Raw genomic sequence first — 25,699 nt, forward strand, 5'->3', positions numbered from 1 at the left:
AACTGGAGCCTGTTATTCCGTGTCCTGCACTCTGGGAGGATCGAGAAGAGATCCTGGCCCTCCTCTGTGTGACAACCTTTTAAGTATTTGAAGAGTGCTCTCATGTCTCCCCTCAGTTTTCTCTTCTCCAGGCTAAACATGCCCAGTTCTTTCAGTCTCTCTTCATAGGGCTTTGTTTCCAGACCCCTGATCATCCTGGTTGCCCTCCTCTGAACACTTGCAGCCTCCCTCTTCTTATGCCAAGGATCATGGCCCAAGGCTCTCCACCACCACCAGCACCGCACTTTGCTGAACCCTCTTCTCTGTTTACTTTGGCCTGTAGTCATTTATTTTGGCTCCATTCAGAAGACACTTTAAACCACGGCTTTAACCACAGTGGTTAAGCCAGAAAGCCGGGCTGTGTTCAGAAGACACCTTAAACTATGGCTTTAACCATGGTGGTTACACCTGAAAGCCTTATTCACTGTGGTTAAAGCTATGGTTTAAGATGTCTTCTGAACACAGCCTGGCTTTCTGACTTAACCACCATGGTTAAAGCCGTGGTTTAAGGTGTCTTCTGAACGGGGCCTTTAAATCTGTCGCTCACAGATTTAAAAACTAACGGGATATTTATCTTTGGATTAAAATAACACTGTAAAAACACAATTGTTCTATCATGTATTGCTTATGTTTTCAGGGAACAAAAAGGGCCCATAAAAAACCATACTGAAGCATAATAAAGAGGTGGGCCATCTAACCTCCATAGGGAGGGAGCTCCAAAATCAGGGCCCTGCCAGAAAGAAGGCCCTGTCTTGTGTTCCTGCCCCCACTTAACCTATCTTGGAGGTGGGACGCTTGACTGATCTTTAAAACTAAAGGAAGGCTTGTATGGGAGGAGGCGGTCCCAAATTGTTTGGACTTTGTAGGTAAGTGCCCGTACCTTGAATTGTGCCCAGAAACAGATTGGAAGCCAATGCAGTTGGTATAAGATTATTGTAATATGATTAGAAAAGCACACATCAAAAAATGATCTATTCACTAGGGTGACCGTATGAAAAGGAGGACAGGGCTCCCGTATCTTTAACAGTTGCATAGAAAAGGGAATTTCAGCAGGTGTCATTTGTATATATGGAGAACCTGGTGAAATTGCCTCTTCATCACAGCAGTTAAAGCTGCAGGAGCTATACTAGAGTGACCAGATTTAAAAGAGGGCAGGGCACCTGCAGCTTTCACTGTGGTGATGAAGAGGGAATTTCAATAGGGTGACTCCTTTTCATAGGGTCACCCTATTGTTGAAGGCTGAGATCGAGAAATGAGCCAGACCGGGATATTCCCTGGTGGACGTTCCTCCCTTTCCACCTTTTCTTTTCGCCTTCACAGTCAGACGTGCTCAACATTCGTCTTTGCAGAATTTCACAGGGTTGGTTTCTGTGCGCGTGCTGATTTATCAAGGCCGTCCCTTATCATAACAAATTGTTCTAGGAAACCCAGTTCCTCGGAGAGAAACACACACACACACACCCTCCAAGTGCCTCCCCGGAGTTTGAAGCACGGTTTCTCCTTTGCAGAGGTGCTCTGCCCATCTGACAAGGTGCTTTTCAAACCTTCAGAATGTTGATATTAAATTTCCCTCTGTCTGTCTGGAGAAGAGGCTAGAGATGAAAGGAGCTGGAGTGATAAAAGGAAAACAGGCAGTGATAGGAAGATGGAGACCCGACTGGCAGATTGTGCCAGGGTGGGAGGGGGCACCTCGAAGCACCCCCCCCCCCTCTAGCGGCTGGCCTCCGGATCTTTTGTACTTCTGCCAAGGTTTCTTGCTGGTACATTCCTCTTGTGCTTCAGACGTGTTACTTTGACTACATAAAATTGCATCCTCGGATAATGAGTTCACTATCCGTATATAACAACAATGATACAGTGACCATGTGAAAAAGAGGACAGGACCCCTGTATCTTTAACAGTTGTATAGAAAAGGGAATTTCAGCAGGTGTCCTTTGTATGCATGCAGCACCTGGTGAATCCCCTCTTCATCACGACAGTTAAAGCTGCAGGACCCCTGCCCTCTTTTGTATCTGGTCACTCTAGTGTACCTCATGCAGCTTTATCTGTTGCTATGAAGAGGGAATTTCACCAGGTGCTGCATGCATACAAATGACACCTGCTGAAATTCCCTTTTCAATACAACTGTTAAAGATACAGGAGCCCTGTCCTCCTTTCCATATGGTCACCCTAAACAACGACAAACCTTGAGGGGCAGTTTTCTTGGCAGAAAGGTAGAGTGCAGAGCAAATCAATTAATCAACAAACAACAAAAAATACTAATAACAATAATAATGTATATGATTATATCATTTCTACAGCCAAGTGTCCCATAATACTACGACTTAGAGGTGCATTTATATGGGAGCTTTTAAGATGTGATCCATTCCACACTTACCTGGGTGTGGAACTAACTTCTGAGTAGCCATGCATAGGATGTCTGCTCAGAAGTAAGCCCCATTGAGTTCAGTGGGCTTACTCCTTTGTAGGTTTGTACAGGAATGCTGTTTTAGAGTGTTTAACAGTGGAAGCCCAGGTATGTCTAGTCAGAAGCCCACCTAATTGAGGTTAATTGAACTTACTCCCAGGTAAGTGTGGATAAGATTGCTGCGTAAAGCCTTTCATTATCTCAGTGATCTTTGCTACAGCATTCTTGAGTCATTAATTTTAGAATTTTTAACCTGCTTTGTAACCCAATGAATTCTCAAATGCGGAGCTCAAAACCAGTAAAGAATGAAAACATGCAAGAAATAATACAAACTAAGTCAACAGCGTTATCTTAGCGGCAGAAGGAGGAAAACAAACCAAACTCCCATCACACTTAAAAAGGTTTAAAAAGGAAAGGAACCCCCCCCCCTTTCATAATATACCTTTTAAACTGGCCAAGGTATCAAATTGTGATATTTTATTTTTATTTGAAAGCTTTATTTATATCTTGCTTTTCCAACTCATCAGCTTATCAAAGCATCTTATTCCAGGCAAGCATTTTAAACAATCAGAAGCAATTATCTTAAAGCAATTAGTAAATGGTGCATCAAAAACATATTCATTTAACCCATTGTGGGTTAACTGTGTCATCTGAACCCAGTCTGTATAAGGCTTTTTTTTGGGGTGGCAGAGGAGGGCGGGGAATGGGACATCCTGAGTTGTCTTTGTTTTTCAAACTGCCAGGCATTTAAAAGCATGTAGCTTGGTTGGGAAAGACCTGTGATCATGGTATCAAGCTAAATGCTAGAGGTGCCTGTGATGTGCAGGGTGCAGGGGATGGATTGTACTTGCTGGTGTGCAAGACAAATAAAGTAGGGTGACCCTATGAAAAGGAGGACAGGGCTCCTGTATCTTTCACTGTTGCATAGAAAAAGGAATGTCAGCAGGTGTCCTTTGTGTGCATGCAGCACCTGGTGAAATTCGCTCTTCATCACAACAGTTAAAGCTGCAGGAGCCCTGCCCTCTTTTGTATCTGGTCGCTCTTGCCATACAACTGGTTTTGGGTTTTTTGTTACCATTTTTTTATTGTTTCGCAAACATACATAACATAAAAGCATTACATAAAGACATTACATCCAAGAAAAAGGGGGGAAAGGAAAAAGGGAAGAAACACACACACACACAAAGGTTAAGTTGTATTTTCAGCTGTCTACATATCACAAATGTGAATTATATTCTCTCGTTTAATTACATTTAAAACAATAATCAAATTCCTTTCTTTCTTCTAAATTAACTATATCTCATACACTGAATCCACAGACAAATACATCATTTTTCTCTGTGTCTTGCAAAAATTCTATCAGAGGTTTCCATTCAGATATGAATGTGGCTGTTGATTTATCTCTTGTTATCGCTGTTAAAGATAATAGAATCATAGAATTATAGAATAGCAGAGTTGGAAGGGGCCTACAAGGCCATCTAGTCCAACCCCCTGCTCAATGCAGGAATCCACCCTAAAGCATCCCTGACAGCAGGCTGTCCAGCTGCCTCTTGAAGGCCTCTAGTGTGGGAGAGCCCACAACCTCCCTAGGTCACTGGTTCCATTGTCATACTGCTGTTAAAGATACAGGATACTGTTAAAGATACAGGAGCCCTGTCCTCCTTTCCATATGGTCACCCTAAATAAAGGGGAGCACTTTTTCACAGCTTCAGGGAGCTGAGTTCTAGAAAACCGTGCCGTTTGGACAATATTGGTGCTTTCTGGAATGAAACCTGGACAAATATGCTTTCACATCAACCCCCTTTTCTTATATTCTCATGAGGACTAGCATTTTAATGAGGGAAAATGATCCAGATATTGAATAAGGCAAAAATGGATTTAACCTGTTAAAAGGCTGCCAGAGAGCAGGAGCTGGGGAAGTCTGGGAGCCCAAACGTCTCTTGCCAAATCAGCACAGACAATACTGAGCGGAATGGACCAGTGGTCTGATTCAGTATAAGGCAGCACCCTGCGAAGAACTGCAACAGCTGCTGTGCAGGAGCCCTGTCAACGAGTGGCAAAATTCTCTCTCTGGCACGCTTGTGGCTGGCTCAGCCTAATTTGGCGTGAGAGTGAACATCCCCTGGCAGAAAGGGAAATTTTCAAAGCCCTATCAGAGAGGCATAAATCGTTCCTGAATGGGACGTGGTTGCCTGTTGAAGCCTATTGTTCTGACTCCGGCCAGGAGTTGTTCAGACCTTTTGAATGCCTGAATAAGCATTTCCTTTCCAAGTTGCTAGGGCACACACAGGAAAGGGTCGGTGTCAAGAGGCCCCATAATGGCTGGATTTAGAGCTGTTACTGGAGTCTGAAAGCTATAAATCTTCAGGTGGCAGCCGGGGCATGGCGGGCGTTTGCACACTTATGCTTGGTGCTCTAGCTGTGCCCCTTCCTGAATCGGCCTGATTTGACAATAGTTATTTATTTATTTATTTATTTATTTATTACATTTCTATACCGCCCAATAGCCGGAGCTCTCTGGGTGGTTCACAAAAATTAAAAACATTCAAAGTATAAAACAACAGTATAAAACCATACTATAAAATACAATATAAAAGCTCAACAAGATAAAAACAGCAGCAATGCAAAATTACATATTTAAAGGGAAAGGAAAGGAACCTCTCGTGCAAGCACTGAGTCATTACTGACTCTTGGAGGGACGCCAGCTTTCGCTGACGTTTTCTTGGCAGGCCTTATAGCGGGGTGGTTTGCCGTTGCCTTCCCCGGCCGTGATTACCTTTCCCCCAGCTAGCTGGGTACTCATTTTACCGACCTCGGGAGGATGGAAGGCTGAGTCGACCCGAGCCGGCTGCCTGAAACCAGCTTCCGCTGGGATCGAACTCAGGTCATGGGGAGAGTTTCAGCTGCAGAAACTGCTGCTTTACCGCTCTGCGCCACACGAGGTACCAAGGTAAACACCAAGGTAAAATTTATTTATAGACTGTTAAAATGCTGGGAGAATAAAAAGGTCTTCACCTGGTGTCTAAAAGCATATAATGTAGGTGCCAAGCGAACCTCCTTAGTTAGCCATGCCTTGGTTATTACATCACACTTAGACTACTGCAATGTGCTTTACTTGGGGCTACCCCTGAAGAGTGTTCCGGAAGCTGTTGCTAACTGATACACAGTATCGGGACCGTATTACATCTGTCTTGAAAGACCTGCCCAATGGCTTTCTGGGCTCAATTCGAAATGTTGGTTTTAAACTTTGACACCCTGACCGGCTCTCTAAGGGACTACCTGTCCCATGAACCTTTATTAAGATCTTCCGAGGTCCGTTTGTCAGCCGCACATAAAAGGGTTTTCTCCTGTATTTCTTCCAAACTCTGGAAAGTGCTCGCACACTCTCTTGGTCTTTAGCAAGGAGCGAACACCCATGTTTCTAAAATTCAGCCTTTTAAATGATGTTGTTTTAACGCTTTACCGTTTTTAATATTCTTGTTTTAAGATTTTATTGTTTTAAAGTGTTGTGTGCCACCTTGGTGGCTTTTTAGCAAATACAGCAGCATAGAAATGCTAGTAAGATATAAACAAAATCACAGCAGGGAGCAGAGTTAACGAGTTTTGAATTGCCTCTGCAAAACCGTTCCTTTAACAGCAGTTTCATACTCAGAACCGAGCCAGTGATTATGCAGGGTGTGGAGAATGTGGAGAGGGAGATATTTTTCTCCCTCTCCCATCATGCTAGGACCTGGGGTCATCCCATGAAGCTGAGGTGGGAGATTCTGGACAGATAAAAGGAAGGACTTCTTCACACAGCACATGTATGGAAATCGCTGCCACAAGTGATGGCCACCAATTCGGATGGCTTTGAAAGGGCGTTGGATAAAGACCTGGAGGAGAAGGCATGGCTACTAACTCTGAAGGTTATCTGCTACCTCCAGTATTTGAGGCAATAAGCCTGTGTGCACCAGTTGCTGGGGAACATGGGTGGGAGGGTGCTGTTGCACCATGTCCTGCTTTGTGGATCACTGGCCGATGGCTGGTTGGCCACTGTCAGAACAGAGTGCTGGACAAGATGGACCCTTGGTCTGATCCAGCATCAGGGCTCTTCTTATGTGTTCGGTGCTGTGTCATGAAAGAGTTGACCAAGCTCTGTGTGTGTGTGTGTGTGTTTCCTGACCAGTTGGCAACCCTAATGGGGCGCCATCTTCAGACAGTGGCTCCTTCATCATAGCCTGCATTTTCTGGCCAAGAGTTGCCAATTTTTGACATGAAAATGCTCATATCTAAGTGGTGCTTTGGGTGTGGAGTTCAAGAGTTGGATATAGGGGAGGGCCAAACTATGTATGGAGGAAGGGGGAGACCCCCGTGTAGCCTGGCCATTTGTACAGACGGTAGACGAGAGGCAGCTGGACAAGCCTCTGTCAGGGATGCTTTAGGGTGGATTCTTGCATTGAGCAGGGGGTTGGACTCGATGGCCTTGTAGGCCCCTTCCAACTCTGCTATTCTATGATTCTATGATTAAGGCACAGAAGCCACTTCCTGGCTATACCGAGATCTTGGCCTTTGGGCCGCTAAGCAGGATATTGTGCTATGAAAGCAGTATGAAAGCACATATAAAAGGCAGGAGCCACACTACTGCTTAATAGCAGTACTGAAGTGCCCTGACAACTGTTGGGGCCCATTGACACATACCATATACCTCTTTGCAATATCCTGCTTGGTGTAGATTCGGCCTTGGAGAGGGTGCAAAGAAGACACATGTTTGAGTCTGCACCTTCCTCTATATGAAAGAAATTCCAGTATTTCCAAAGAACGCTTTATTCATTATCTCCATCTGTTCCCCCCTTCAACTTACCCTTTTAAAATACGTATTATTAAATTATTGCGTTTCTATACCATCCAATAGCCGAAGTTTTTAGGTGGTCTTTTTTTACTGTTCCTGTTTTTATTGTTGCAAGATTTTATTGTTTTATATTGTTGTGCACCGCCTTATGGCTTTTTAGCAGATACAACTAAAAAAAAGTCTGTTTCAATTGTAGGCGTGAGTTCTAAATTTGCATGGATGCACATAAATGAGCCTGTGCATGCTTTTACAAAACAAAACAAAAAACTCTCCACTTTGGTCCTCTCTCTTGGTAAATTGTTGTGCAGTGCTTTGATAGCTTTTTAGCAGATAAGGCAAAAAAACACAACCAAACCCCCCCCCCCAACCTATTTTAATTATAGCAATGATTTCTGCATTTTCATTTATACATGTAAATGAGCCTGTGCATATTTTTATTTTATTTTATTTTAAAAAACCTCTTTTGTCTTCTCTCTTGGTGATGAATAAGTGGTCACTCTGAACCACCCGGAGAGCTTCGGCTATTGGGCGGTATAGAAAAGCAATAAATAAATAAATAAATAAATAAGATTACGTTTGTTTTATTTATTTATTTTAAAAATGATGGTGGTGGAGGGAATTAGGACATGAAGCTGCTTAAGCTACGAGACCACCTGTGATGACCACCCCATTTTGAAAGGCAGCAAGCTTAACCAACCTATTAACGTTTACGCTCAGGTCTGCACTTTTCGCGACCTGCCAATCACGATTCCCACCAGCTCCGGATTGTGGCCTGCAAAGTGCTTAGAAAAATGCCCTTGTATGCGGTTCCAGGCATGCAGGCCCGGTGCTGCCATAGAGGCAACTCAGGCGGCCGCCTAGAGTGCCAAGCAAACGAGGGCGCCAAACAGCGTACCCGGAAGCTGCTCTCCTAGAGCGGCTTCTAGGTGTGCTGTTCCAAAGCCACCGCCCCAGCCTCCGCCCAACCCCGCTTTGAAGCCAGGATGCTGGGGTTGGAGGCGGAGGCTTCAGTACGGCGCGCCAGGAAGCCACTTCCAGGCGCGCCACTTCAAAGCCTCTGCCCCGCCCCCCAACCCCAGCATCCTGGCTTCAAAGCCGGGAGCGGGAGGGAGCGGACGGTGAGTGGGCGAGCAAGGGGGGAGCCGTAGCGGTGAGTGAGCGAGCGAGTGGGGGGGGGCGGGCGAGCAATGGGGGGAGCTAGAGCGTGTGAGCAAGGGGGGAGCCGGAGCGGCGAGCAGGCGGGAGCGGCGGGTGAGCGGACAGGGGAGTGAGGGGGCGGTGAGTGAGCGAGTGGGGGGGTTTCAGAACGCGCCTGCCTAGGGCGCAATATAGTCTGGCGCCGGCCCTGCAGGCATGCCAAAACACACACACACACACACACACACCCTGAGCCACTGACTGGTGGGCAGTTTCCATTTTGGAGGCTCACCAAATGTTCAGGCCAGGTTTACCCCAAACTCGGGGAAAAAAGAAGTAGCTGATTCCATCATACTTGTCGAGGCAAGGTTTGATTTATTGGAGTTTCCCAGAGCCAAGATCTGTATTATTATTTTTTAATCCTCCATTCTTCAGCTAGTTTTCTTAGTGTCTGCTTTGCAAGCTATTCCAGCTTCTGTCTGGCATGGCCGAGGCTGAATCGCTTCCAAAAAAAAAATTCCAAAGCTTATCAACCCGGCCCTGGACATTATATAAATTCTGTCTCCGTATTCCAGTACGCGGCACAAACAGCCCCTCTGTTCCCACATGATAAGTTCCAGGTGGCTCCAGCGTGTGCTGCATATAAATCCAGAACAAAGCAGGCGGCAAGGACACCCCGTTTTCCTCCCCTCCGCTTTCTCTGCCACACGCCAGCTTTCATTTAGCATGAGTTCCCCTCCACGAGTCCTTGCTTTTTACGGATTGTTCATATTTCATGATCTGTGCCCATAATGAGCAGAAAACTATTATGGGGCAGAGTTCTTCCTGGGCAGGATCTACACTACTGCTTTAAAATGGTTTATATAGGGTGACCCTATGAAAAGGAGGACAGGGTTCCTGTATCTTTAACAGTTGCATAGAAGAGGGAATTTCAGCAGGTGTCATTTCTATATATATGGAGAACCTGGTGAAATTCCCTCTCTTCATCACCACAGTTAAAGGAGCAGGAGCTATACTAGAGTGACGAGATTTAAAAGAGGGCAGGCTACCTGCACCTTTAACTGTTGTGATGAAGAGGAAATTTCACCAGGTTCCCCATATATACAAATGACACCTGCTGAAATTCCCTTTTCAATACAACTGTTAAAGATTCAGGACCTCTGTCCTCCTTTCCATATGGTCACCCTATATTTGTATATATGGGGAAGCTGGTGAAATTCCCTCTTCATCACACCAGTTAAAGATGCAGGTGCCCTGCCCTCTTTTAAATCTGGTCACTCTAGTATAGCTCCTGCACTTTAACTGTGGTGATGAAGAGCAGGTGCTGCATGCATACAAATGACCCCTGCTGAAATTCCCTTTTCTATACAACTGTTAAAAGATACAGGAGCCTTCTCCTCCTTTCCACATGGAAAGTTTATAACAGTAGTGACAACTGTTGGGACCCAGGACACACTCCATATAGTTTTCAAAACGTTTTCAAAGTGTCATATCCTGTTTGGTGTAGATCGGGCCCTGGTGTGTGTGTGTGTGTGTCAGAGAGAGAGAGAGAGAGAGAGAGAGAGAGAGAGACCGACCCGTTGCTGGGAAATGCATTTTTCTTTGCCGAATGGAGTTCCACAGTGTGCCTCAGTTTGTCTCTGAGCTGTGGGTTTTCCCCAAAAGTCCAGGAATTTTTTGTGTTTGTTTTGTGTGTGTGTGTGTGTGAGGCCATTATTTGTGCCAGTAGAGATTTGCACAAATTGTGATCAGAATTTACAAAAAATTGCTCAAAATTCAGATGTAATTTGCACAACTTAAAAATTACAGAAAATCTGTGAACTGGCCCTGACTTGATGTAGATCAAGCCAAGCTCCGCAGCAGAAAGCAGACTGAAGTCTGGAGTGTGTGTGTGTGTGTGTGTGTGTGTGTGTGTGTGTGAAATAAAGAAAGCTCATCTGAACCTATTTCAATCAATGCTGCCTTTGTGAGCTTTCCTGTTTTGCTTGTCACATGGTTGTTATCACCTACTCTTGCCGTCTACTTATTTGTATGATCCTTTCCCACAAAACTGCCCAAAGCAGCTCACAACATAGTAAATCATAGAATCATAGAATAGCAGATTTGGAAGGGGCCTACAAGGTCATCGAGTCCAACCCCATTATTCCGTGTCCTGCACTCTGGGAGGATTAAGAAGAGTTCCTGGCCCTCCTCCGTGTGACAACCTTTCAAGTATTGGAAGAGTGCTGTCATGTCTCCCCTCAATCTTCTCTTCTCCAGGCTAAACATGCCCAGTTCTTTCAGTCTCTCTTCATAGGACTTTGTTTCCAGACCCCTGATCATCCTGGTTGCCCTCCTCTGAACACGCTCCAGCTTGTCTGCGTCCTTCTTGAATTATGGAGCCCAGAACTGGACACAATGCTCTAGATGAGGCCTAACCAGGGCCGAATAGAGAGGAACCAGTGCCTCACGTGATTTGGAAGCTATACTTCTATTAGAAAGGAAAGGAACCTCTCGTGCAAGCACTGAGTCATTACTGACTCTTGGAGGGATGCTAGCTTTTGCTGACGTTTTCTTGGCAGGCCTTATAGCGGGGTGGTTTGCCGTTGCCTTCCCCGGCCGTGATTACCTTTCCCCCAGCTAAGTGGGTACTCATTTTACCAACCTCGGAAGGATGGAAGGCTGAGTCGACCCAAGCCGGCTGCCTGAAACCAGCTTCCGCTGGGATCGAACTCAGGCCGTGGGGAGAGTTTCAGCTGCAGAAACTGCTGCTTTACCGCTCTGCGCCACACGAGGCTAATATACTTCTATTAATGCAGCCCAAAATAGCATTTGCCTTCCTTGCAGCCATATCGCACAGCAGTAAATATAATCTACAACAACATACCAAAATGAACCACGGTAAATGTAACAGCAGTGTTCCAGAAATTCGAGAGGAATAATTACGAGCAGTCATAGTGGTGCTTGGTAGATAAATACATACTTAAAATATCAGTAAATACAATACCAAATAGAACCGTGCAAATCACCGAACCTAATCCAACAGTCTAGTACTTGAATAGGAGAGAGAATAATAAAGCACAACACAGAACTATGAAAAGCACACTCTGCAAAGATAAATAAAATCTCCCTTCACAAAGGAAGCACAGGTTGCTCCACCATGTTTGTTATTTGCCTTGTCCTCCCTAGCTAGGAGGATTTTCAGTGGCAACAGTGTTATAGAGAGGAAGGAAAACATGGAGAACTTAGACCACCTGGGAAATATTTGCTTTACTTAAAATATATACAAGCTATATTTGGAGGCAAATAGGCACCCCCACCACCACACCCCCAGCAAATCCGCTGATCACCTGAAGCTGTATCCTTTCATCCCCATGGCTGAAATTAGGGATAAAACCGATGTGATGTGAAAATTCGGGATCAGTTTTCCCAGTGTTTTTCTTTATCATTAAAGCAGATGGGGGTTTGGGGTGTGTGTGTGTGTCTAATTTTGAGTGTGTGTGTGTCAAGCGTGAGCATGGGAGAGAGGGAACCCTTTTTTCCACATGCACAATTTCCCCCGATTGAAATCGGTCTCCAAAGCGGCTCTTAGATGTTCTGCATAAAAAGGACAGGTGCATGTAATATACCTGTAGTTGTTTTTTGTTTTTCCCGGATGCAAATCTAACAGCGATTTTGGAGTGTGTGTGTGACATTTTATTTATTTGTTTGTTTATTTATTTAAAACATTTATTTCCCGCCCTATATCATTAAGATCTCAGAGCGGCGTACATACATGACACAAAATTGGGTGGGATAGCTAATACCCTGGAAGACAGAAACAAACTTCAAAGTGATCTTGATAGGCTGGAGTGCTGGGCTGAAAACAACAGAATGAAATTTAATAGGGATAAATGCCAAGTTCTACATTTAGGAAATAGAAACAAGATGTTACAAGATGGGGGATACTTGGCTCAGCAATACTACAAAAGAGAAGGATCTTGGAATTGTTGTAGATCGCAAGCTGAATATGAGCCAACAGTGCGATATGGCTGCAAGAAAGGCAAATGCTATTTTGGGCTGCATTAACCCTCTCCCACGCTAGAGGCCTTCAAGAGGCAGCTGGACAACCATCTGTCAGGGATGCTTTAGGGTGGATTCCTGCATTGAGCAGGAGGTTGGACTCGATGGCCTTGTAGGCCCCTTCCAACTCTGCTATTCTATGATTCTAGTATTCTCAAATACTAGAACCTGGGGTCATCCCATGGAGCTTGTTGGTGGGAGATTCTGGGCAGATAAAAGGAAGGGCTTCTTCACACAGCGCAGTGTTAAATTATGGTATTCGCTACCACAACATGTGGCGATGGCCACCCGTTTGGATGGCTTTAAAAGGGGGTTGGATAAATTCCTGGAGGAGAAGGCTATCCATGGCTTCTAGTCCTGATGGCTGTGCCACCTCCAGTATCAGAGGCAGTAAGCCTGTGTGCCACAGTTGCCGGGGAACATGGGTGGGAGGGTGCTGTTGCAATATGTCCTGCTTTGTGGATCCCTGGCCAACAGCTGGTTGGCCACTGTGAGAACAGAGTGCTGGACTATGTGGTCCTTTGGTTTGATCCAGCAGGGCTCTTCTGATGTTCTTAGCAGAACCAATGGCAGGGGAAAGAATGAAAAACCTCTCCCTCCGAGACCATTGCTCTGATCAAAATCAGAGACACTGTCTGTGATAGTTCTGATAGATTCTGTTAATTTGCATCAAGATCCTTGCTTCTTTTAAGAGTCCCAGGACGCCCAAATAAGACAATATCTGGAGCAGCCGCTTTAAAGCAGTATTGCTTAGTGGTTAGAGGGTTGGATTGGGACTCGGGAGATCCGGGTTCTAGTCACTGCTCGGCCATGAAGCCTGCGGGGTGACTTTCGGTCAGTCACTGACTCTTAGCCTAAGCGACCTCTCAGGGTTGTTGTGAGGATAGAATAGAAAGGAGGACCCACATGTAAGCTGTCATGGGTTCCTTGGAGGGAAAAGGGCGGGATAGAAATAAATAGTGATATAGTTGGCAGACCCAACCACAGCTCTTGCTTAAATTAGATCCACAGGTCCCAAAGTTGCATATTCCTCGACTCTCTTGTGCTCTCCCTCAATCTAATTTCAACTTGCCAAATGGTTCCCCCTCTCGTGTAGGGATCCCTCTCCTAGACTGCTCATTCAGAGCATTTGAAACCCTCGAGAGCCATTAAGTCCTTTAGGAGGCAATCCTAGATATGGTTAGACCAAAGGGAAAAAAGAAAAGGCCTACAACTCCCAGAGTTATAAGACTTTTTCCTGCCTAATCATGCATAGATTTATGCTTTAGTCAAGTTCCTGCTGGCTAGGGTGACCCTATGGAAAGGAGGACAGGGCTCCTATATATTTAACAGTTGTGAAGAAGAGGGAATTTCAGCAGAGGTTATTTGTACGCATGCAGCACTTGGTGAAATTCCCTCTTCATCACAACAGTTAAAGATACAGGAGCCCTGTCCTCTTTTCCATATGGTCACCCTACTGCTGGCAAAATTGCATTTCACCGATTGCCATGCAGAAGAACGACCTGTTTCCCTATTCTGCATTTAACCATTAGAAAAATATGCCTAGACAGCCATAACTGAGCAGGGGAAGGCTTGGGTTCAAATCTCACACCCACCTCCGTTGCTAACTCTCCACTTGGGATTTACTGGGCTAAATAGGACAGACCTGTGTCATTTTTCCAGCATAGACTGGGGTGAGGCCTCCCTCTAGTGGTCACATCCAGGAACTAACGTGAATCCTTCCTGTAGCCGAAATGGTTTTGGCCATTTCCCATGGAGGGAACCCCAAAATCTGCAGAATAGAACAAATCGTTTGCAGAGTCTCATATTTTTGTAAGCTGCCTTGAGAGCCTTTTTGGCTAAAGGGCAGAATAAAAGCACTATAATAAATAAATTAATAAAGTGAGGGAACCCTGAACGGTTCAGTGAGGCCTGCAAGTCCAGAGTGAGCATGGACTAGGACGTGGCACATGGGTGGCAAAGAAAACTGGGGAGGGAATAGAGTCTCATGGCTAGCTGGCCGGCCATAACGCTGAGCAGGAGCATTCCATACTGCAACTTTTTATTGCAGGTCTCACATGTGACAACTCCAAATGCACTCCTATGCTGGAGTTATTCACACATATATAGGGTTGGTATTGTAGCTTGCCCTGGCAAAAACCTGGGTGTCGGGTGCTGAATGAAACTGTCTGCTGTATTCTGAGTCAGACCACTGAGACATGATAGCACTCTTCAAATACTTGAAAGGTTGTCACACAGAGGAGGGCCAGGATCTCTTCTCGATCCTCCCAGAATGCAGGACACGGAATAATGGGCTCAAGTGACAGGAAGCCAGATTCCAGCTGGACACCAGGAAAAACTTCCTGACTGTTAGAGCAGTACAACAGTCATAGAATCATAGAATAGCAGAGTTGGAAGGGGCCTACAAGGCCATCGAGTCCAACCCCCTGCTCAATGCAGGAATCCACCCTAAAGCATCCCTGACAGATGGTTGTCCAGCTGCCTCTTGAAGGCCTCTAGTGTGGAACCAGTTACCTACGGAAATCGTGGGCACTCCCACACTAGAGGTGTTCAAGAGGCAGCTGGACAAGCATTGTCAGGTATGCTTTAAGGTGGATTCCTGCATTGAGCAGGGGTTGGACTCGATGGCCTTAGAGGCCCCTTCCAATTCTACTGTTCTATGATCCTATTCCATTTGTCTTGGGAATGCTTGCAGCTCAGGCCCACAGAGGCCTTTCTCAGCTCCGATAGCAGAGATCCTTTGGCCTCCGTAAGCCAGCGATTGAAACTGGGAGATTCTTCAAAGCATGTGTTTACTCTGACTACTATGCTGGTCTATTACGACCCATTTTCAAACAAGTGTTTGATTTCCTTTTCTCTTTGTCTGCAGAGTTCTTTGACGACTACACTGAAGGCCGGGAATGTGTCAACTGCGGGGCCATGTCTACCCCGCTGTGGCGGAGAGACGGCACCGGTCACTACCTGTGCAATGCCTGCGGGCTCTACCACAAGATGAACGGCATCAACCGCCCACTCATCAAGCCCCAGAGGAGGCTGGTAAGGAAACACGAGGGTCCGCTGGGTCTCCGCTTAGCAATCGGCTACATCCCACCTCCCCATAAGTAACCCTGACCCAAGGCCAGCTGAACAAGTTATGCAGAAAAAGCACATCTGTACATATCTGTGCCACGTATTTTTATTTTTTAAAAAAAATTCCTGGAGTATACCCCCCAGTTTGCAGGTCTTCTTTAGTGTCCTGTGGTGTTCTCAAACATCAAGCAGCCAGATGAAATCCAGATTCCATATCCAGAAATCCCAAATGCACGTTTTGTTTTGTTGACTTACCGTTAACAGTTTTGTTAACACGGACAGCGCATAGAGAAAGCCTGGTGCAATGATCTCTTGTTTTGTTAGCACAGAGTCCAAGAGGGCAGGTCTCTGCCCCACGGAGACCATAATCTAAAATTCAGCACAACAAGGAAGGAAGGGCAGGGAAGGAGAGCATGAAAGGGGCGAACGGGAGAAAAATAAGCAATTATTTCAGTTCCATGTACTGAATGAAAGGGCAGCATCATTTGAAAAAGCAAAAGACCTTTCAGTGGATGCAGAGGGTGGAGTTGACTTTTAACTCATGTAATTTATTCTGTCTTCAAGCCGCCAAATGATTTGAAACTAGGGCTATGCACCACCTCGGGCCGAGGCACCGAATCCGAACCGATCTGATTTGGCCTGGCTCGGTTCCGAGGCAGTTCCGGCTCAGCCCGAGGCGCCCTGAAGCCAATTGGCTCTGAAGCTTCAGGTTGCCTCAGGCCGATTCAGAGCACCAGCGGGTGGGCCTTACTTACCGCCTCCTCACTTCTGCCGGCTTCTGTCGCTGGCGACGCAGGTAAAAATAACCACGCCTCGCTTTATTTTTACCTGCGTTGCCGGTGATGGAGGCTGGCAGAAGTGAGGTGGCGGAAAGGGAGGCTTTTCTGGGTACTGGCTGCGCAGCTGGCACCTAGAAATGTCTGAGTCGCTTCCGAGGTTCCAAATCTCGCCTTGGTTTCTGTGCCGAGTTGAGTCAGGCAATCCCTGAAGCAGCCCCGAGGCAGATCGGGGCTGCTTTGGGGGCTCCGAACCGGCCTCCAAGGCAGATTGGGGTCCCCCCGCACAGCCCTACTTGAAACATTAGGGCAATGATTTGGGAGACGGATAGAAGCGTGTCAGGGATAGTTAAGACACTGGTGTAGGGTCTTTTTAGCTAAGATTTAATTAGAAGTGGTCTTCAAGGCTTTTATAGAATAGTAGAGTTGGAAGGGGCCTACAAGGCCATTGAGTCCAACCCCCCTGCTCAATGCAGAAATCGGAGGACACGATCGGAGGACTATTCCGTGCAGGACACGGAATAACGGGCTCAAGTTAAAGGAAGCCAGATTCCAGCTGGACATCAGGAAAAACTTCCTGACTGTTAGAGCAGTACAACAATGGAATAGTTCCCTAGGGAGGTTGTGGGCTCTCCCACACTAGAGGCCTTCAAGAGGCAGCTGGACAACCATCTGTCAGGGATGATTTAGGGTGGATTCCTGCATTGAGCAGGGGGTTGGACTCGATGGTCTTGTAGGCTCCTTCCAACTCTGCCATTCTATGATTCTTCCCTAAAGCCTCCCTGACAGATGGTTGTCCAGCTGCCTCTTGAAGGCCTCTAGGGTGGGAGAGCCCACCACCTCCTTAAGTAAACTGTTCCATTGTCGTACTGTTCTAACAGTCGAGAAGTTTTTCCTGATGTCCAGCCGGAATCTGGCTTCCTGTCACTTGAGCCCTGTCACTTGTCCTGCACTCTGGGAGGATCGAGAAGAGATCCTGGCTTTGGGCCTGTTCAGCCTCTGGAATGTTACAATCGGTGTCCAAGCAGGACGGCACTGCTGAGCCCACCAAGATGATGCTTCAGTCTGGGCGATCCTTCTGCAAACCCTAACCCTTTCTCTATCAACTCCTCACAGACAGCTTCTCTGCCAAGGCCAAGGCAAACAGGAGGCTTGCTGGGAGTGGAGGCACTCCTCCATCTCAGCTCTGAGAACGCTGACAGAGATCAACTCACACAGCTAAAAAGGCCCCCACAGCAGTGCCTTAACTATCCCTGACAAAGTGACAAGAATATGGCGGGTGGGAGAGATGGGTTATAGTGGCAGAATCCTAGTCAGGGAAGCCCTGGAGAAATGACCTGGGTCTTGACAGAGACCTGAAGCCCCCAACCTTTTACTACTGGCAATATTTATTTATTTATTATTATTTATTTATTTATTTTATTACATTTATGTACCGCCCCACAGCCGAAGCTCTCTGGGCAGTTTACAACAATTAAAAATGGTAAATATTAAAAGTATACAAAATTTAAAAACCATTAAAAACCATATAAAAACAACAGTATCCATTTAAAAACCACAATTCTGGGGTCCATTAAAAACAAACTTAACGTTGTTAAATGCTGTTAAAATGCCTGGGAGAAAAGTCTTGACCTGGCGCCGAAAAGTTAACAAAGTTGGCACCAGGCGAGCCTCATTGGGGAGATCATTCCACAGTCGGGGGGCCACCACCGAAAAGGCCCTCTCCCTTGTTGCCATCCTCCGAGCTTCCCTTGGAGTAGGCACTCGGAGGAGGACCTTAGATGTTGAGCGCAGTGTACGGGTAGGTTCATGTCGGGAGAGGCGTTCCGTCAGGTATTGCGGTCCCAAGCCATGTAGGGCTTTATAGGTTAAAACCAGCACCTTGAATTGGGCTCGGAAACGTATAGGCAGCCAATGCAAGCGGGCCAGAATCGTTGTTATATGCTCAAACCTCCCTGTTCCAGCTATCAATCTGGCCGCCGCATTCTGCACAAGCTGCAGCTTCCGAACCGTCTTCAAAGGCTGCCCCATGTAGAGGGCATTGCAGTAATCTAATTTGGAAGTTACCAAAGTATGGACAACTGAAGCTAGGTTATCCCTGTCCAGATAGGGTCGTAGCCGGGCCACCAAACGGAGTTGGTAGAAAGCACTCCATGCCACCGAGGCCACCTGAGCCTCAAGTGACAGAGATGGTTCTAGGAGAACCCCCAAGCTAACAATCCTGCTTGGTCACCCCCACATCGGGGATTGCACCAGGCTTTCTCCGCGTGCTCTCATCTTTCTCTCTGTAACCACATGGACTAGAAACCTGTTCGTTAAAAGAAAGGAAGAAAGCCGAGGGGTTCAGATGCTGGTAACGAGATCCTACGTTGGCAGCTTCACGGAATGCACGCGGCCCTGAGACTCGTTGGCATTTTACAGCTAAGGAACGGCACCGGTTTGCCCGGGGCCACCGGTCACAGTGAGCTGTTCTCACGTTGGACTCTTGTTCCCACAGTCGGCTACCCGTCGGATCGGCCTCTCGTGCGCCAACTGCCAAACTTCTACGACAACACTGTGGCGCAGGAATGCCGAAGGCGAGCCGGTCTGCAACGCCTGCGGTTTATACATGAAGCTCCACAGGGTAAGAGCAGCAACACAAGGCCGTTGGCAGTCTCTCTGTAACATGGGGGACAGAGTCCCTGTGGCATCAGGCGACTGCTCTCTCTTGTTGAGGGCTGAAGGACATGGAGGAAGGAGCCCTGATGGTTGTGTGCTACCTCCAGTATCCAAGGCAGTAAGCCTGTGTGCACCAGTTGCTGGGGAACATGGGTGGGAGGGTGCTGTTGCACCATGTCCTGCTTTGTGGGTCCCTGGCCGATGGCTGGTGGCCACTGTGTGAACAGAGTACTGGACTAGATGGACCCTTGGTCTGATCCAGCAGGGCTCTTATGTTCTTATGTTTATTTTGGAAAAAAGGAGACTAAGGCCATAGCTAGACCTAAGGTTTATCCCTGGATCGTCCAGGGGTCAAACCTGTTCATCTAGGTGACACACAGGGGATCCAGTGCTCAGGCAGGGGCGAACCCTGGATGATCCCAGGAGAAACCTTAGGTCTAGCTGTGGCCTAAGGGAAGTCATGATAGAGGTATACAAAATCATGCATGGGTGTGGAGAACGTGGATAATACTAGAACCCAGTGGGGTCATCCTATGAAGCTGATTGGTGGGAGATTCAGGACAGATAAAAGGAAGGACTTCTTCACACCGCGCAGAGTTAAGCTATGGAATTCACTACTACAAGATGTAGTGATGGCCACCAATTGGGATGGCTTTAAAAGGGGGTTGGATAAATTCCTAGAGGAGAAGGCTGTCAATGGCTCCTAGCCCTGATGGTTATGTGCTATCTCCAGTATCCGAGGCAGTAAGCCTGTGTGCACCAGTTGCCGGGGAACATGGGTGGGAGGGTGCTGTCGCACCATGTCCTGCTTGTTGGTCCCTGGCTGATGGTTGTTTGGCCACTGTGTGAACGGAGTGCTGGACTAGATGGACCCTTGGTCTGATCCAGCATCAGGACACTTCTTAGGTCCTTATCAGAGAGGAGAGAGTTGTTGATTCCATACCCTGCTCCACATGCATCTTATTTGCAAGGCTGGGGCAATGACAAGAGGAATGACCCGGATCTTTGCTGGTCAGTGAAACCCTGATGTCTGTGGTCATCCAAAGGTGGGCATAAATTGTCATCAATATAGCACCGGATCCCCCTTCAGGGTGATCCACCTCACACAATGAACGGTTGTCATGAAGGTCATACCAGGACCATACCTGCCGCCCACCCCCCACCGCCACAGGCCTCGATGCCTGTCGTCCACATCTTGTGGAAGGTCTACGCAGTCCGGTTTCCAGATCAGGGAATGGGCAATCCGTAACATTTTTAGGAAAAGGGCAGCTAAAGCGACCGAGGGGCTGGAGCAACTCCCCTACGAAGAAAGGTTACAACCTCTGGGACTGTTGAGCTTAGAAAAGAGATGAGTGAGAGGAGACATGACAGAGGTGTGCAAAATTATGCATGGTGTGGAGAATGTGGACGGGGAGACATTTTTCTCCCTCTCTCACTATCTGTCTGCCTGCCTGCCTGCCTATCTATCATTGTGTATAGCCATAGGCCTTTACCATGTTTAAAAGTGTTAAAAAGAAAGAGACCTCTCCTGATACAAAACTTTGATTTAAATACAAATTATTAAAAAATTCATCGCAGCTGTTAAGAACAAACCATGTTCACCATCTGCGAAGAAGGCTGACCACTCAAATCTAAAAAGATAGGGAGGCCGTAGGGAGACCACAGCTTCTTAGCTGCCAGTACTGGGGTCATCCCCGGAAGCTGAGTGGGAGATTCTAGACAGATAAAAGGAAGGACTTCTCCACACAGTGCATAGTTAAGTTGTGGAACTCGCTACCACAAGATGTCATGACGGCCACCAGTTTGGATGGTTTTAAAAGGGGGGTTGGATAAATTCCTGGAAGAGGTGGCTATCAGTGGCCACTAGTCCTGATGGCTGTGTGCTACCTCCAGTATGTGCATGTCATAGCAAAACTGGTCTGCATCTTCCTAGGTCCCGAGGCCCTTAGCAATGAGAAAAGAAGGGATCCAAACCAGGAAGCGTAAGCCAAAGATCTTAAACAAATCCAAGTTTCTTGCAGGTGAGTACTATTTGAAAATAAATAAATCATACTCGCACATCTATCTGGTTACAACTTAAATCGTGGCAGTAAAACAAGGCACATTTCAATGCCTAAATCCAGTTTGAATGAAGTTCTGCTTTTTAACTGGGATATTCTTTTACCAAAACCCCCTAAGAGGGTTGATGATGATTATCCAGAGTCGGTGATGATTATATGTAGAGGATTGATATTATTATGTAGATCACCCTTCCATAACCTGGTGTACTTTGGAGTACAACTCCCCATCGTCCCCAACCATTTCCCATGCTGACTTGGGCTGATGGGAATTGTAGTCCACAACACCCCCTCAGCTGGGGGAGGCTGTCTTTGCAAAACCACCGATCTCACACCTGCGTCCACGAAGGGCCATCAACCTCCCAACTAGATCTGACCAGGCTATCTGACCTGCCTCAACGGCTCTCCCCTCTGTGCCATCGTGACGACCGATCGCGTGGGGAGCCCCAGAAACGGGGCCTTCTTGGTCGTGGCACCACGGCTCCGAAACGCCCTCCCAAGGAAGATCCGTCAGGGTTCGTCTTTGCTGCCTCTTAGATAAAGTCTGAGCGCTTCTTGGTTTCGATGGCAAGAGCACCCCACACGGCTGTTTTCTGACCAATTGTTAGGAAAGGTTCAATGGTGTTTCCTTTTTCTCCTTCCCACCCCACACCCAGGATCAGCCAGTAACGGAAGCCTTACCTCAGCCATTAGCTCGGCCACCACCAGCACCACCACCAGCAGCAACGGCAGCAGCAGCACTGCTGCCCCCGGTGAAATGCGCCCCATCAAGACAGAACCGGAGAGCTCATCTCAGTACGGGCACCTGAGCCCTGTTCCTCAGGTGAGGAAGAGGCTGTCAGAGGAAAGATATAAACAAGCCTCAATTGAGTAATGACCGGAGCTCAACTGCTGACCAAGGCTGCCTTTTTAGATGTTTAATTTTTTAATTTTTATTTTATTTATACCGCCCAATAGCCGAAGCTTTCTGGGCGGTTCACAGCTCTCTGGGCGGTTCACTACCACAAGTTTCACTACCACAAGTTCACTATCACAAATGTTTCTGATCAATTCATCTGATCAACAGAACATTGCAGCCCTTTTGGGGGAAAAACACCTTTAAGTGGAGAACGTGGACAGGGAGACATTTTTCTCCCTCTCCCCATAATACTAGAACCCAATGGGGTCACCCCATGAAACTGATTGGTGGGACATTAAGGACAGATAAAGGGAAGGACTTCTTCCTGCAGCGCATGGTTAAACTATGGAACTCACTACCACAAGATGTAGTGATGGCCACCCATTTGGATGGCTTTCAAAAGGGGTTGGATAAATTCCTGGAGGAGGAGGCTATCCATGGCTACTAGCCCTGAAGTTTATGTGCTACCTCCCGTATCTGAGGCAGTTGCTGGGGAACATGGGTGGCAGGGTGCTGTTGCACCGTGGATCCCTGGTGGACGGCTGGTTGGCCATTTTGGGAACAGAGTGCTGGATGAGATGGACCCTCAGTCTGATCCAGCATCAGGGCTCTTCTTATGTTGTTGTTGTTGTAGTAGTAATAATAATAATAATAATAATAATAATAATAATAATAATAATAATAATATCTTACCTTCCTCTCCCTCTGGATCGAGGCAGGGAACATTAAATACAAATACCATAAAATACATAAAACTGATTAAAATATATAAAACTAATTCAATATTAAAATAACAGTCAAATATATTAAAAATTTGACTGGGTAGGCCTGCCGGAAGAGATAAGTCGTTATAGCCGTCCTAAACTCGGAGAGAGCGTTAAGTTGACGAATCTCCTCCGGCAGGCCTTTCCACAGTCTGGGAGCGGCAGAAGAAAAGGTCCTCTGGGTAACAGTTGTCAGCCTAAATTTGGCTGACTGTAGTAAGTTCTTCCCAGAGGACCTAAGTGTGCGGGTTGGGATGTACAGGAAATGCAATCCCACAGGTAACCTGGACTCAAACCAAGGTAATAACCATCACTTTATACTTCGTCCGGAAACTAATTGGCAGCCAGTGAAGTGATCTTCGAGTTTATTTATTTATTTATTTATTTTATTTAATTACATTTATATACCGCCCCACAGCCGAAGCTCTCTGGGCGGTTTACAACATTTAAAAATAGTAAACATTAAAAGTATACAATTTAAAACCACACACACACACACACACACACATAAAAACAGTATAAAAACAACAGTATCCATTTAAAAACAACAATTGTGGGGTCCATTAAAAACAAACTTAACGTTGTTAAATGCTGTTAAAATGCTGTTAAAAATGCCTGGGAGAAGAGAAAAGTCTTGACCTGGCGCCGAAAAGATAACAATGTTGGCGCCAGGCGAGCCTCATCGGGGCGATCATTCCACAGTCGGGGGGCCACCACTGAAAAGGCCCTCTCCCTTGTTGCCATCCTCCGAGCTTCCCTCGGAGTAGGCACTCGGAGGAGGACCTTAGATGTTGAGCGCAGTGTACGGGTAGGTTCATGTCGGGAGAGGCGTTCCATCAGGTATTGTGGTCCCAAGCCATGTAGGGCTTTATAGGTTAAGACTAGCACCTTGAATTGGGCTCGGAAACATATAGGCAGCCAATGCAAGCGGGCCAGAATCGGTGTTACATGCTCAAACCTCCCTGTTCCAGCTATCAATCTGGCCGCCGCATTTTGCACAAGCTGCAGCTTCCGGACCGTCTTCAAAGGCTGCCCCATGTAGAGGGCATTGCAGTAATCTAATTTGGAAGTTACCAGAGTATGGACAACTGAAGCTAGGTTATCCCTGTCCAGATAGGGGCGTAGCTGGGCCACCAACCGAAGTTGGTAGAAAGCACTCCGTGCCACCGAGGCCACCTGAGCCTCAAGTGACAAAGATGGTTCTAGGAGAACCATCTTTGGTGTGCCTTGCACTCCCCCTCCGCCCTACAAGACCAAGCGGCAGAAGTGACTGCCCACTCATGGAGAAGGCTGCTCGAAATCCTTGGCGCCACCGCCAAAAAGGCCCTGCGCTATCCGTAATGGCAAACAAGTTTTCCTTTGGGAAAGTCCTTCATAGTCTGGCAGCTTGCGTGCGGCTTGGTTCTGCCCAACGGAATGAGCGAAAAGGTTTGCTTTCTCACCACCTAACCATTCTCTGATCCCATTGTCCACCCACCTCCCCCACTAGCTGCAACAATCAGAGCTCTGTGCCCCCCCCACAGAAAGTGTGGGGAGACGGGGAAGGCAGCAGGCAAGCTTACTTGCCCGCCATAACAGGTCTTCTCCTAGTGGAATGCCAATAAGTTTCTGAGGAACTCTAGGGCTGCCTTCCCTAGGAGCCCTTTCTAGGAGCCCTCCCAAAACCTGGAGCCCTCCAATTTTGTTGGGACTACAACACCCAGGCTATGCTGGGCGATTCTGGGAGTCGTACTCCAACATATCTAGAGTACAGCATCTCGACTGCCCCAGAGAGTCAATGAAATTCAGAGACCTACTTCACCAGTCCTCCCCACTGTGTTGGAGTACAATGCCTATCATCCTCACTGGGGATGATGGGACCAGTAGTCCAACACATCTGCAGGGTGTCAGATTGGCGAAGGCTGCGTCACACCATCATGGGTGTGCCCACTGCTTATGGGACGGCAGGTTCTATAGACAAAATGAAATCCTCATGGAAGCCATCTTCTATTGTCTGATCATCTGTTTTCTTCTGTCTTCTCCTGCCCGACAGGCATTCTCAATCGCCGCGATGGCTGGGCACACACCTACTCTTCACTCCGCCATGTCGGCCATGAAAATTTCCCCGCAGGCTTACCCGTCAACCATCAGCCAGTCTCCCCAGTCTGGCTCCAGGCAAGAGCACTGGAACGGCATGGTGTTGGGGGAAAGCAACGGAGATATCATATCATAAACGTCTTCCACCCTCCGCGAGGCTCGTTGGGCCCAGGATACAAAGACAGCTTGCCACAATCCCAACGAAGCCAGGTGGTTCCCCTGGGTTTTCTTTTTGCTTATTTCTCCGCCTTCTTTCTTGACGGCGTCGATGCCGGTCGTAGCAGAACCATTCTAAATCGAGCTTTGGAGGTCGCTTTTCTGAAGGCAACACTGTCCAACACCTCTGGATCCACCTCCGGGAAGCCTCCGCCAAGCTGGGCACAACCCTACACATGTTGAGATTTTTTTTTAAAAAAAGGCCTGCAACTCCCAGCATTGACTGGTAATGCTGGGAATCGTAGGCCTTTTTTTCTATCTCAACATATGTAGGATTCTGCCCTGACTCTTTTTAAAAGGAGCGGCCGAAAAACCTTGACTTTGATTGCCTGGACAACAACGTTACACCACTATTCTTGACTTTTGCCATCCATTCGGTTTCCTGGTCCATTCGAAGAGGATGGGAGGATGAGAGAGAGAGAGAGAGAGAGAGAGAGAGAGAGAGAGAGCGCAAGAGACGGCCATGAACAGATGTAACACCTCCAGTGAAACTTCCATCACGCCCAACATCACCGGCACACAATAGGACTTCTCACCTGTTCAGCCATGACTCACCAAGAGTTGAAAAACAGTAATGAAGTGATGGATAGATGTCTTGAACCAGCCCATTAAATATGGGTTGCGGTCCAAAAAAATAAAGGCAGCTGATAAGACACGGACCAGCACCCCACCCAAGTTGGCAAATAGCAGCCTGTTTAAAAATCCGGCTCTCTGGGTGGCGATACCTAGTTGC

The 25,699-nt window shown here is 47.1% G+C and overlaps 1 protein-coding gene across 1 annotated transcript in view; it reads left to right on the forward strand.

Annotated features, from left to right (window-relative positions):
- The window catches only part of GATA4 (GATA binding protein 4), a 56,045-nt gene extending 30,883 nt beyond the window's left edge, over positions 1-25,162 (forward strand). Inside the window, exons 2-6 of the mRNA XM_063123760.1 lie at positions 15,322-15,488; positions 18,795-18,920; positions 20,889-20,976; positions 21,669-21,835; positions 24,707-25,162. Coding sequence (XP_062979830.1) covers positions 15,322-15,488; positions 18,795-18,920; positions 20,889-20,976; positions 21,669-21,835; positions 24,707-24,886 — 728 coding nt within the window. The 3' untranslated portion in view covers positions 24,887-25,162. The remainder of the gene's footprint in view (positions 1-15,321; positions 15,489-18,794; positions 18,921-20,888; positions 20,977-21,668; positions 21,836-24,706) is intronic.
- The last annotated feature ends 537 nt before the right edge of the window (positions 25,163-25,699 follow it).

Source organism: Elgaria multicarinata, chromosome 4, assembly GCF_023053635.1.
Source record: "Elgaria multicarinata webbii isolate HBS135686 ecotype San Diego chromosome 4, rElgMul1.1.pri, whole genome shotgun sequence".
In the NCBI taxonomy this organism is placed as follows: domain Eukaryota; kingdom Metazoa; phylum Chordata; class Lepidosauria; order Squamata; family Anguidae; genus Elgaria; species Elgaria multicarinata.